This window comes from Gigantopelta aegis, chromosome 6 (assembly GCF_016097555.1).
Source record: "Gigantopelta aegis isolate Gae_Host chromosome 6, Gae_host_genome, whole genome shotgun sequence".
Classification (NCBI taxonomy): Eukaryota; Metazoa; Mollusca; class Gastropoda; order Neomphalida; family Peltospiridae; genus Gigantopelta; species Gigantopelta aegis.
The window spans coordinates 20,112,985-20,128,035 of NC_054704.1; the positions used below are offsets into that span (position 1 = coordinate 20,112,985).

The 15,051-nt window shown below is 33.0% G+C and overlaps 1 protein-coding gene across 1 annotated transcript; it reads left to right on the forward strand.

Moving 5' to 3' along the window:
* The first annotated feature begins 3,482 nt into the window (after positions 1-3,482).
* Positions 3,483-10,766, forward strand: LOC121375278 (microsomal glutathione S-transferase 2-like). Its single transcript, XM_041502652.1, has 5 exons — positions 3,483-3,709; positions 4,378-4,477; positions 5,963-6,033; positions 8,788-8,869; positions 9,934-10,766. Exons 1-5 carry the CDS (start codon positions 3,619-3,621, stop codon positions 10,085-10,087), a joined length of 498 nt encoding a protein of 165 aa, XP_041358586.1. The 5' UTR covers positions 3,483-3,618; the 3' UTR covers positions 10,088-10,766.
* The last annotated feature ends 4,285 nt before the right edge of the window (positions 10,767-15,051 follow it).

Below are 15,051 nucleotides of genomic sequence, written 5' to 3' on the forward strand. Positions count from 1 at the left end.
ACTTCCGTTGTTTTTATGAGCGTTCATATCCCCCAAAAATTAAAAGTTTACAATATTTTATAAAGAACTGCTGAATAAACACACTGACAGAAATGACAAAAAGTAAAAATCATCAGTTACAACCAATTATATCTGCAACGGAGGACAAAATATCAGACAATAGTTGGTGGAAACAAAAGACAGAATGACCGTTCTAATCACGTGACAAATTTGGCGCCAAATAGGTGAGGGTTTTTTCAATCGGAGATTGCTGAATCCATAAAAAATATAAATGTTTTCATTGCTCAAATAAAATATAACTTTTATTGGTGTCTATTAAACATACAAATGGATACAGATATGGGACAAAATAGAGGCTGTTAAAAATGCTGTTAAATTATGTTACGGTAACTGTCGTAAATGTTTCGTCAATTTGCTTTTTCGTACACAACGTGGCTTGTTTCCTTTGATGTCCAATGTGCAGACTGATCATTGTTTTTTTGTGTGGAAAAAAGTGCATTTGGAAATGGACTGGTACCATCGTTTTCTATCACATCACATTCTACTAACACTAAATCCAAAAACCAGTGGTGATTTACCAGGATCACTCGTCCACCTAACGGGCGACTTGCACTAACTGTTATTGGTTGTTTTTATTATTGGTCTTTCTTGGTGTTAAATGCTTATGATTCATTTACAAATAATAGTACAGTCGGACCTTGTTACAATGATCATCATTACTACATTTACACCATGTGACAAAACATTTTTGGGAACTAACCTAACATAAATGTTATTCTGTTATTAAAACAGATTTCACACCTTCCGACATTGACAGAGCTAATTAGGAACAAACATACATTTGCCTTCTGAAAACATGATAAAAAATGCTGTAATGGGGGCACTATCCATGACCAGTCGCCAACCACAGAACACATGTATGCAGTCACTTGGCATCCACGATCTTTTGCGAGCAGACGGTATCATGTGATGTCTGAGTTACTGGTGTCTACTAAATTTGGCAGACATGAAATAAGCCTTTAGTCACTCAGTTAAAGGATTAACCATGAATAATTAAGTCTTCTGTTTTTATGGAGATTTATAAATGTGCAGGACAAAAGCAGTTACCGATCATAGTTGTCTTTAACCAGTGAATGATTGAAGTGAATGCATCTTTATGTAGGTCTAGTTATTAATAGATTTAATAACAATTTGTTTTTCAAAACATGGTTTTTGAGATGTATTTGTTATTTTGGATAATGAATGTAATCAATTATTTAAATGCTATTCAGTCATCTGTTATAATTATGACATTATTATTTTTTTTAAATGTTATTGTGGCAAGGGAGATAATTTATGTCAAATTTGTTACAAAAAATTAAAAGTTTGTTTTGTTTAACTAGAGCAAATTTATTTATTAATCATTGGTTATTGGATGTCAGACATTTGGTAATTTTGACCAAGTTTAAGAGAGGAAACCAACTGCATTTTTCCATTAGTAGTAAGGGATCTTTTATATGCATCATATCAGACAGGATAGCACATACCATAGCCTTTGATCTACCAGTTGTGGTACACTGGCTAGAACTGAAACAGCACATCAGATGAGTGCTTTACCACTGGGCTATGTCCCACACCATAATTTGCTACAATGGCAAATTCTATATAATGACAAAGTGACTCCGGTACAAACATGGTCAATGTAATGAGATCTGATTGTATTTTGTTTCTACCATTTATGATTTTTTTGGGGTAATCTGACTTCTGCTATCATAAAGCCTTTGTTAACTAATATGGACACTGTTTAGGAATAAACTTGTTGAATGTTTACATACTGATGTCTTAATTGGAATTATCCTCCTTATGGTTTATGGACCAATAGATATATGAAGTCTCTTCGGTAATAAACATTATCCGTCCATTATTTTATTTTCCTTTGTGATTGTCTGATATATTTCATCTAATACATTTTTTTTTTTTTGCAATATATTTCTTTGAATATACCATAAGAATATGATATGTTTGCTTTACAAATAACATAAAAGTGTGAAGCATGATTGTTATTAATTTCTTGTTATGAGTATGTATGTAATTTTGAAAAGGACTAACATATTGTATATTTCTTATCATTTTTGTTAATGTCTTGTTATGTGTATGTATGTCATTTTGAAATGGACAATGATATATTTGTATATGTCTGATCTGTATTTAATAATGCTGTTCATATCTTTACATTCTTGAATGTAAGCAAAAGTAAACATATTTGTAAAGTGTTTCAACATTTGTTTTTTTGTGTGTGTTATATTTTTTCTCATTCAAGGAATGTTATCTACAATAAAACATTGAAATATACATCCATTAAAATTCACATTTGATTGTTAATCTGTAAAACAAAATCAGTATAGTTGTTTGGATGAGAGACATTGTTATTTGTTCTGTTGATCACATCAGTCACAAAGTCAAGGATTGTGTGTTTTTCTTTTATGATCATCGGGGTATGAATCCCCAAAAATAATCTGGAAACTGTGAATTGGTGAAGCCATTCTCTCATTTGCTTCCTTTTCCTTATAATTAAATTTAAAACAGAATTACTAATAATGTTAAAAGTTCATATTTTATTTTGAAGTTTTCTTTTGTGTTCTAAACAATGATGCTCAATAAGACAAAGTATTATTGTAAAATGACGTTATCAGATATCATCATTGCTGACGACATAATTTTTATGTTCATCGAGAAATTAACAAACTCCCACAGGCGTTATAGCTAGTTATATGCACACAATAACGATTATTAATTGAGTTGAAATGCATATCTGTGCTTTCTCAAATTGCAAAACAGTATGTTAAAATTATATGGTTAAAAACAACAACAGCAAAAACAAACCTATAAAAACACTAGATTTTTATTAGCTAGACAAGATAATTTGCTTCTGACCACCCCACCCCCACAAGACCCACCCTTAAGTCATTGGTTATAGGCCTATTTTTCAACGTGTTTTCATTTTGTGTAAAATTTTACATTGAACAAAATTTTACATTGATCTGATCAAATTACTGTAAACATTATCTTAATATCCATTTAGAAGATTTTGATCATTAATATTTTACAGCTTTTGAGAAATACATGTATATAGAAAATAGGAAAATCACTGAATTGCTTTTCATTACTACTTAAAGTAGGCCTACCTAGCAAGGATCAAATAATGTAAATTAATTATATTTAGATTTCTCAGTTCCTCAATTAAAAAAAAAATCAGTTATCCAGAACCAATTAATCTAATGCTTATAGAATAAATAATTTGATTTTGAAATTATAGAAAATTAAATATTTTGTGCCTCTTTGCAAAGCAACAAAGCTGATGTAAAACATTTGTAAAATAACAATCATCAGAATTAAGTTTTTACTTGGTCATGCAGGGTACATATACCTTTGCTGAACTCCACAAGGAGGTCTATTTATAATACTTGACCCACATAGACAACAATCAACTTTGGGTATATTCGAATAGCTCAGGTGTAAACTAGTTTTTGACAGGTGACCAAGCACTTTTTGGTGTGCTTCTTTTATCAGGAATGATTTAGCAGTTTGTTGTGCTTTTAATACTGGAATCCTTTTTTGCAAAATCATTTTCCATACAGTATGAGTGACAGAATGATGCATCCAGATTTTCTCCAACTTCAAGACATTGTTTTCCCAGCAACTGTGACCCTCATCAGTGGGCTTCAGTTAGGTAAGTGAAATCAAAGTATTCATACAGAACTATATCACACAGTACAAATCATATTCTGTCTTGAATATGTGCTGTGGACCAGGCCTCACACTTGTAAAACAATTAGAGTCTGGACTCCAATCTCAAACTTTAACTCTAGACTTTGATTTTGAGCCTATAAAACTACTTAGAGTCTCAACTTAATAGTCTCATTTATATTTAACATAAGCAGCCTTTTTAAAAAAAAAAAAATTATATTGTCTGCATCATTAATAGAAATTATGTTGTTTTTATGCAAGACAAACATGCAAATTTTAATTCATGTGACCACTGACCAGAGCATACAATACATTTTTTATATATTATATGAAAACACTCAAACATTAAGTATTTAAAGAAACCACATGCAACTTTTATTACTTGCAAAAATATGTGTGTGTGCGTGCATGCGTGCATGCGTGCGTGCGTGCTCATGCATGTATGTGTGCAGGTTGGATTTTTAGTTTTTAACTCTTATAATTTAAGAAACAGTTTTTAAATTAAAGGTTGTTAACCAATCAAGTTACCTTAATTTATTGTAAGTCAAAATATAATGTTAAATTTGTTTTGGAAAATGCAAGTACAATTTAGAAATTTTTAATTCTACTAGTAAATGAATGTAAGTATTCAATTTAAAATATTTGTTCCAGTTCAAATGGCTCGCCGGGTTGGTAAACTAAGATTGAAGTTGAAGATTGAGTACCCAACTATGACCGGAGATCCTTTATTTGAACGAGTTTTGAGAGCACAGTAAGTGTATTTTAAATCTAAAATTGTAGTAATCTAGTAATGTCGTTCATAAATACAAACATTGAGAATAATATATGTACATGCATTTGTAAAGTTTACTATTGGTTATAATCTGGAAATGGGGCTCCATCGAATAATCGACCGGTCTCGGTGGCGTCGTGGTTAGGCCATCGGTCTACAGGCTGGTAGGTACTGGGTTCGGATCCCAGTCGAGGCATGGGGTTTTTAATCCAGATACCGACTCCAAACCCTGAGTGAGTGCTCCGCTTGCACCGACCAGTGATCCATAACTGGTTCAACAAAGGCCATGGTTTGTGCTATCCTGCCTGTGGGAAGCGCAAATAAAAGATCCCTTGCTGCTAATCGGAAAGAGTAGCCCATGTAGTGGTGACAGCGGGTTTCCTCTCAAAATCTGTGTGGTCCTTAACCATATGTCTGATGCCATATAACCGTAAATAAAATGTGTTGAATGTGTCGTCAAATAAAACATTTCTTTCCATCGAATAATCGGTTATACTAATTATTTGCATAAATTTGACATGCACAAGGGCTATGCAATTAAGCAGATTTGACTGATTATTATTTTTTATTTTTTATTCTTAATGTTTGTATTTATATATATGTGTGTGTGTGTGTGTGTGTGTGTGTGTGTGTGTAAATGTGTGCATGTGAATGTGTGTGTATCCGTTGGGTTCATGATAAAATGCTTTTGTTGCAGTAAGTACTAGTGCAGTTTATGTGATTGATGGGAGTATTTGTTTTATGGAACAACATATTTCTAGATCATTTTTGTTTCATACCCAGTTAGCATTTCATTACCATTGAGAATACTGTATATCTGGTGTCCTCTCTCCATTAAATTAGCATTTAATTCTGTCCCCATGCTACAATAATAATTTTCTTGTAAATCATATTTTACCCCTTCCAGCTCCATGTAATGTGAATCAAAGTTAAAAGTTTGTTTTGTTTAACAACTCCACTAGAGCACATTGATTTATTAATCATCGGCTATCAGATGTCAATCATTTGGTAATTTTCACATATAGTCAGAGCACTAGTTATGGCGCACTGGCTAGAATGAAAAATAGACCAATGAGCCCACTGACAGGAATCGATCCTAGACTGACTGTGCATCAAGCAAGTGTTTTACCACTAGGCTACACCTCGACCTGTAATGTAAATCAAGTGCACTGTCCAAAGTTTAGTTGTACTTAATGATATTGCGACACATCTTGTGATATTTCAATGCCTGTAGATGCAATAATTTTTCATTCCTTTCACTGTTATATTATTAATACTAAAAACTCCTCTTACATAGTGAGTTTGTCATGTGAAATACCTCAAATGTGTTATTCTTTGTCATAAACACCTCCATCCTCTTAAAACTTTCAGACATACTCTGCCACCCGATCCATCGCTGCCTAAATTTTTAAAAAGAACTTATTGTTAAATCGTAAATTTTATGTAACCTCACTTGTGTTTCAGACAAAACTCCTTTGAATTCCACCCAATATTTCTGAGTAGCTTGTGGATGTCATCACTGTTCTTTCATCAAGGTAAGATTGTGTAATAATACATAATACATTTTTCAAATTTCAAATCAGTGCTCCATACAACATACCGGTATATAATTATACCTCACATACAAAACAGATTATATACAGTAGCTTGTGCCAGCAATTTACACATACAGAGTACACTCTTGTACCCTGCAGGTTTGAGCTTGCTTCAGTTCTTCTTTTCACTGAATATGCTGTAGAGCGAAGCTATATAAACCTAACCCTTAATATAATATCAAAATAGCTTCATACATGTATGTATATCCAGTAATAGGTCAAGAGATTTACATGCATAGAATCATAATTTTATTTCAGTACCAATTTATGACAAATAAAAATTAACTGTAGTCTGTTTATGGGTACACTTGAAATATATCAGAAAATAAAAATGCAGTCTGTTTATAGCTGGCCTGAAATTTTTTGCATTGTTTTTAAGATGACTTCATTTAATTGTGTGTTTCCCATTTAAATTTTGTTTAACATGGATTGGATGTGGAGGGAAACTATTTCTGTACTTAAGAAAAATAATCAAGTACTCATGTCAACAAATGTCAAATAGTTAATTTCTTGGATTTTCAGCCAAATGAATCAGTTACATACAAAAGACTTGTCTTTAGGGTAAAATGCATGTACTTATTATCTTGAATTATGAGTTTTGAGGAACACGTTTCTTGTTCTTGTGGCAGTTTGATGATCAGCAGGACAACAATTACTACCAAATGTTAAAAAGCAATCTCAGCTTTGTTTTGCCCTTCTTTTTTTTTTTTTTTTTTTTTTTTTTTTTTTAGAAAAGCGAGTTTGCTGTTATTGTAACATAACATATTCCCAACTACCTGAGCCATTTTAAAACTGAAATTACATATTAAGTACATTTTCTTGTTTATAATATCAGTGTCTCCATATTCAGTATATTTCTGGTTGTTCTAATGTTTGTACTAGCTCAAACAGGATGTTACCCTCCAGTAATATTGTACCGTTATGTATGAAAAATATGTATTAGGAAATAAAATGAACTTTAAACTACTAAAACATTAGGATGACAAGAAACACCTTAAACATATTGGCACCGGCCTCGGTGGTGTCGTGGTTAAGCCATCGGACATAAGGCTGGTAGGTACAGAGTTCGCAACCTGACACCGGCTCCCACCCTGAGCGAGTTTTAACGACTCAATGGATAGGTGTAACACCATTACACCCTCTTCTCTCTCACTAACAATTAACAACTAACCCACTGTCCTGGACAGACAGCCCAGATAGCTGACATGTGTGCCAAGGACAGCATGCTTGAACCTTAATTGGATATAAGCATGAAAATAAGTTCAAATGAAATGAAACATATTGGCACTGATTTTCTAAATAAGAAACAGTAATTTTAGTCCTTAAAAAGATTGTATTTTAATGAGTCAAAAATATCTGAACAAAGCAGAACAGAACAATCTCTTAACATATGGTCTGTTTTCAGCTCAAACTGAGAATGTCACATTACATGTACTAAGGTCGATGACAGTCACATTTAGCACCCTGGTTTTAGCGTTGTACACAGTAAATATAACATATCTTTTTGTAATTTCACTTCAAATCCCTATTTTGTAAATGGTACATTAGTACACAGTCAGATATATTACTATTAGTAATTTTCAAATAAAAAGTTATCAACAGCAATTTTGTATTAGAATTTTCCCAGCGTTCTGAAAACAGAAATATCATGCACCCAGTTTACTGTTATTATAAGAAGATGCAAAGCGATATGATTAAAATAAAAACTGGTCTACTTACCTTAATCCCTGTCAAACTAGTTTCGAGTTCTATATTGAGAAGACAACACCATTTTCATGTCAGGATATTTTAATTTTGTAATAATTTTAGATAAAATATTAAGTTTATGTTTTAATAAATGAAAGAAATAAAAAGTACCATTTGTCAGATATATCATATCAAAATATTATCATATTTTGTGTACAAACCCAAAACAAGGGTGCAAAAAGTGATTGTTATTAACCTAAACTTTTTTGTTGTTGTTTTAAATGCCTGTATAATGTAAATATTCAATCTTAAATGGATTGTCCTGAATTTGCTGTCATGGCAACATGTTACTGGTTATTAGAACCTTGTTAATGAGTAAAATTACATCTCCAATATATATTCAATGTTTCTGGTCATACTAATGTTTGTAATAACTCAAACTGGATGTTATCAACCAATAATTTCATACAGACGAGAAATGTTATAATTAGAAAATAAAATGTTTGAGCTCTTAAAAACAATATTAGAAAATAAAATGTTTGAGCTCTTAAAAACAATCAGAAACATTGAACACACACACACACACACACACATGCATGTACACACACCCCACACACACACGCACACACATACACACACGCATGCGCACACACACATGCACACACACACATGCACGCACACACACACACACACACGCATGCACACACACATACACACACACAGACACACACACACACATACACACACACACACATGCACACACACACATACACACGTACATGCACACACACACACACACACACACCTGCACACACACACACACACACACACACACACACACCCTGATATTTAAAAAACCCAAAAATATTTAATAAGAGATATAGTGGTTAGAAGCATCTTAATAGTGGCAGCAAATTCAGGACTATCTCTTTCAGGAGAAGACATTTTACCTCTTAAAGTGCTGTGTAATGGTGAGTTAAAACCTGTCCCTCTTTTTTTGTATTATAGTGCCTTCATCTCTAATGGGTATTGTTTACATTTATTCAAGACAGAAATACATCGAGGGATATAGCAAGGATGCAGAATCAAGGTATGATTGGTAAAACTATGGTTTACACTAAAAACATGTTTTTTATTCAGTTTCAGAAATTTGTAGTATTCTATTGAAATATTAGTGAAAAATCAGTAATTATATACTGGTATAAACTTTGATCACATGACTTAGTAAATGTTTACAGGCCTTGGTGGCATCATGGTTAGGCCATCGGTCTATAGGCTGGCAGGTACTGGGTTCAAATCCCAGTCGAGGCATGGGATTATTAATCCAGATACCAACTCCAAACCCTGAGTGAGTGCTCCAAAAGGCTCAATGGGTAGGTGTAAACCACTTGCACCGACCAGTGATCCATAACTGGTTCAACAAAGGCCATGGTTTGTGCTATCCTGCCTGTGGGAAACGCAAATAAAAGATCCCTTGCTGCCTGTCGTAAAAGAGTAGTCTATGTGGCGACAGCGGGTTTCCTTTAAAAAAAAACTGTCAGAATGACCATATATTTGACGTCCAATAGCCGATGATAAGATAAAAAATCAATGTGCTCTAGTGGCGTTGTTAAATAAAACAAACTTTACTTTTTTTAGTAAATGTTTTCAAAGTCAGCTGGAAATGTTTAATTTAACAACTAATGGGGTGAGCCCAGATAATTAATCTATGTACTATATTCATGGAGATTTTGACTGGTTTTCATAATTTTCTATAACTATCTTAAAAATTGTATTACATAAACAAATTAATATAATTATTTAGGCATGTCTTCACAGTGGTTTCATAAATGTGGCAAAATACCAGCAACCGGATGGGTTAGTTATATAGCCTTTTACCCATGGAGGGTGAGGGGGTCCATTGCATTATCTTCAATTGGGTGTTTCCTCTCACTCTACCCAAACCCCAACTTCTGAAGCCAATGGGTTGTTTTTTAAAATATAGTTTACATAGCTGCATTCAGCTTGGGGCTAAATATGTAGTAATCAAATAACTTTGAAATATTTTAAACTAAATTAAAGCATGCTTACTCAAACTGATAAAACTCTGAATGTAATGTTATTTTGAATTTTTGTCTTAAGTACTTCCATTTTATGCTAACATATTTTTTTCAGGCTCCCAGGATTTAAGCTTGGTATGAAGAGCATGATGGTTATGTTAGCAATGTCTGTTGCTGGCATAGTAACCGTTACCACAAGAATGTACACTGGAGTTGACCTTGCCGAGAAAGCATCTGGATTCATTCAGAGAGCTCTGCCATGGCAGTAGAATCAGTGTTTATTTTATCACTGAACTTCAAAGAACAAAGAAATACAGTTGTATTGTTATTTAAAATTGTTACCTAGAACAGGGTTTAAAATTGTTACCAGGCTGTTCTTTTGCAATATAATAGTACTATTGTAAATCAGGAAATGTTAGCGAGCATAAAATATTAGCGATTTTAGCGAGGTCATACAAAATGATATTTAATGATGCTAAATTAAAAAATTTAAAAAGAAAGATTAAAACAAAAACAATTAACACAAATTTTAGGTCATGTAAATATTTATTGTCTACCAGTACATGTATATGCATTAATTAACAGTTCCAATTTACATGGAACTATACAAACTGAGAAAAATTAACCATCAGTATAGCCAGCAACAATAGTGAGTTGCATGCACATTACTGCAGTTTTCTACTCGATTTAAATTGTCTGTAAGCAGCTTCACTTTGATGTTTGAGGCATGTTAAAAACATTTCATCTAAATATTTCCCAACTTATACTCTTATTTTTATTTATTTATCTTTTTGTTTTTTCGTTGATGCTGATCTTGCTAAAGTTTTATGTCTCTGATATGTCGCTTATTTGGATTTTGCTAAATTTTAAGATTGTCAATATTTTATTATTTGCAGTATTACAAATAGAATGTAGCTGTAGTTTCCTTTAATAAAGTGGTCTTCCATCTGTTTGCATCATTTTCCATTGTATCATTTGTCATTAATTATGTGGTTGATGTTCAGACCTGTCAACCTTTAGTCAAGAGAAAGCAGGAGGTGTGTGTTGAAAAAGCAGGAGATTTTGTCAAAAAACTTATTTTTTAACTTCACACAATTTAACCCAAAATCGCAAGGTTGTTGTAAACATTATTACAATAAGTTATATGAACACTACATAATGTCATATATACTTGTTAACCTTAGATCTTGGCTTTAAAAAAAAAAAAAAAATTAATAAAAAAAAAAAAAGAAGATATGTGTGTATATATTTCTTTTTAAAGTTTAAATATTGTTATGATTTAATAAATGTTTTTTTAAAACATCTCTTTTATCCAAAAATGTTAAGAACATTAACAAGAAATTAAAAAAATTAATTAGTACATTTACAGCATTACACTTACAGGTTACGTTACATCATCATTTGTGGCTAGTGTACCCAAATTGAAGTACCCAAGACAAATTTAAATAAATCTTATAAATTAATATTCAGTTTTTACTATAATGAGGAACAGTGGCGTGGTACTTATTTAAAATCATTATAATGATGCAATAAACATTGTATTCCCATTAATCATAAGTAAAACCTCATTACGGACATTGTGTGAAATATACCGGAATTATACCCATTTTCGTGGATAACTTTATATCAAACACAACATTTATTAACTGTAAAAAAAAAATCTATTGAAGTATACCCTTGTTACCAACATTTTACTGCACAAACATACAAAATTAACTGACACAAGTATGTTTATATAGCTAATTGGTCTTTTCTTTGTCTTGCTGTGACATGTGATTTTAACATTGTGTGTATTGCTGTCAACTCTGGGCCAGAGTCTGGCACTTCAGATCTGTCATAGCTACTTCCTTTATGTTATTTTGGCAAAAGGGGATTGATATTTTTTTTTATGTCTACAAAAATGTCATTTAACAGGAGAAATTGTCTCCTGCACAGGTTGTCAGGAGATTTGATCAAATACCAGGAGACTCCTGCTGAATCCAGGAGGGTTGACAGGTCTGTTGATGTTCAGTGTCAGTGTGTTATTACTCATAGATGTACTCGTCATGTATACTGATTAGACTATAGTGATTTGATTTTCAATGGGGCAGGGCAATGCATTATTTCAGAGTTGGGGCAGTGCCCCCTTATCCCCTTCTCACCCTCACTTCAGACACCTTTAAAACTATAATAAATCATATAAATAGGTAAAACGTTTGAGGATCCTGTTTGAATCAAGCCTGCCCAGCAACAATGTACAAAAAAACAAACAACCCAAGGCACCATCTGTCGGTGAAATGACAGTGCCAATAGCACGTAGCACTTAGTTGGGGGAGGGGGGGGGAGGGGTGGTGGCAAAATTTTATTACTGTAATTGTGTATTCAGGGTGTCTTTAGTTTCATGCTTAATACATGTATTTACTTTTAGTATTGAACTTTTATTTGTACCAATTTAAATCTTGTGAATAAATAGTTTTTTTTATAGATTGTGTTCTTTATATATATATTTGGCACATTTATATATACTGGTATGTTTTAGTTTTTTTTTAACTGTTTGCATGCTGCCAGCAATAAATGCTGTCCAGAATTTGCTGCCTGGTGGAAGGTGTTTAAACTTTATATCGATGTCATTGTCCCCACTATCATACAATTAATTAAACTAACTGAAACTCTGACAATATTTGAGTTAAAATTATTATTATTATTTTTTTTTTTAATCGACACCACTAAAGCACATTGATTTATTCACCATCGACTATTAGACATCAAACATTTGGTAAATTTTACATATAATCTTAGAGATTAAACCTGCTACATTTTCCCATTAGTAGTAAGTTATCTTTTATATGCATCATCCCACTGATAGGATAGCACATACCATGGCCTTTGATACATACCAGTTGTGGTGCACTGGCTGGAATAGGAAATAGATGACAGCGCATAAGGCGGGTGCTTTACCACTGGGCTTTGAATATTTGAATAATTTTGGCAGGAGCAAAGGCTAAGGTGTCTGTCTCTCTTGTCTCTATTTACAGTACAGCAGTAAGGAAAGAGTTAAAAGTGTGTACATTTAATGGTTTTACCTGGAGTATAAATAATAAAACCAGCCTATCTGTGTGTCAAGTGCTCTGGATTTATGCAAACATCAATAAATCATTATTATACCTGTGCTAAAAATAGCATTCATAACGATCCTGCCAAGAAAACCTGTGAATGTATTTCTGAACAAATTGCTTTCATATTAATTTTTACAACACCCCATCAAAATATTTTATCAGGTATCTGATAGTTGGGACATCTAGCTACTATTGTTTTGCAGCAAGGGGTTTGTTACATGCACTTTTCCACAGATGAAAGCACAAGAAAGAAATGTCAGCACATTGTATAATCACTCCCATTATTTAATTAGGAGAGGAGTGTTTAAAGACACCTCATCACTTTGTTTAACCAGAAAAAAGAATTGTGTGTTAATCAGCAGCTAGTAGGCTAAATTGATTATAACATATGATCTACAGAGCAGAGTGTTACAGAAGATATCTACTACTGTTAAATGCTCAATGTGTCTTTTTGTATGCACTTTTCCACAGCTAACACTTAAATTATTATGACAGCGTAACTGCATATTTTCAACATGTCATATCACCAGCTATACATTCATGACCACCTGATTTGAGCAAGAGGGAAATAACTCACGCAAAACCCTGTTCTAGAGTGATTGATCATCAAGTCTTTCTACATACAGAGATCTAAGGAAATGGAGTAGCTAGGTTCAGTTGTACGGTATTTGCACCCTAGATGAGCCATCAGTTATAGCCACTTCACCCCCCCCCCCCCCCACCACACATGCACAAACAACCCAGTTTAAATTGGCTTTTAGCTCTAGTCCTTGTCAAATAAAATACTCTGTTGGCTATTATCAAGCAGTAAGAATTCTGGCTTCAGATCTCTGGCTTCTGATTTCTGGCATTTGATATAAAGGCAGTTTTGGTGGTAAAGTTCTCGCCTGATGCTTGGTCCATGATCAATTCCTATTAGTAGGCCCATTAGGCTATTTCATGTTACAGTCATTGCACTACGACTGGTATATCAAAGGCCATGGTATGTGCTATCCTGTCTGGGATTGTGCATATATAGTTGCTACTAATAGAAAAATATAGCGGGTTTCCTCTTTAAGAGTTGCTGTCCAAATAATAATAATAATAATAATAAAATTCTTTATTTTCAGAGGGTAAACACATTCAGTACAAGGTGACTGGTCTCCCATGAGGCCCTCTCTAATCTATACATGATATTATACATACATACATTCAAAGAAACAACATCAACATACATGTAATATGTATAGCATGAGGAACAATAGCACATATTATGAATATATAAATAATATTTAAATCAATTTGTTAAGAAACTTGAGTCAGTGATAACTCAATACATCATAATTATTTTAACAAACACAAAATCAACAACAAAGGTATATCTTAAAATTGATTATTATTTGAATAGTGCTTAAAATAACTGGATTTGATAAATGACTCAATAGCTGATGATGAATAAATTATTGTACTATAATGATGTTGTTAAACAAAACAAACTTTAACTCTTAACTTTTAATTTTGTTTAGGCTATGTTGCTAATACTTACAGACTAGTTTATTAAAAAAACTAGCTGTATTTGGTTTTGCATTAGTAGTGTACTTACATTGTACAGGCAAGATGGATGAGATTGCAGCTTTAACACTAGAACTAATTAAATTATATTGTCTGTTTCACCTAATGTTATTACCAGCCCAGAGGTCAGGTCAGGAGGATCAGAGAAGAAAGTTTAAAATTTGTTTTGTTTAATGACACCACTAGAGCATATCGGCTATTTGATGTCGGATATTTGGTAATTTTGATTAGTAGTTTTTAGAGGAAATCCACTACATGTTTCTATTAGCAGCAAAGGATATTTTATATGCACTTTCCCCAGACAGGACAGCACATATCACAGCCTTTGATGTACCAGCCACGGGGCACTGGTTGGGATGGGGGGAAACCCCAATCAGAGAATGGGTCCCCTGAGGTGGTTCAATACAATGACACAACAAACTCAAATAAGCCATGAGGTTGAAGAGAAACAAGAAATCTAAAACATTAATGGTAGGCCTTGTTCGTCTGGTTGAAACTTAAACTTACCTTATTGCTGTATTCCTTTTTCGACTTCTTTTTGCTTTTCTACTAATATTTAATGTCTATACCTTTCGAACTCATTATTT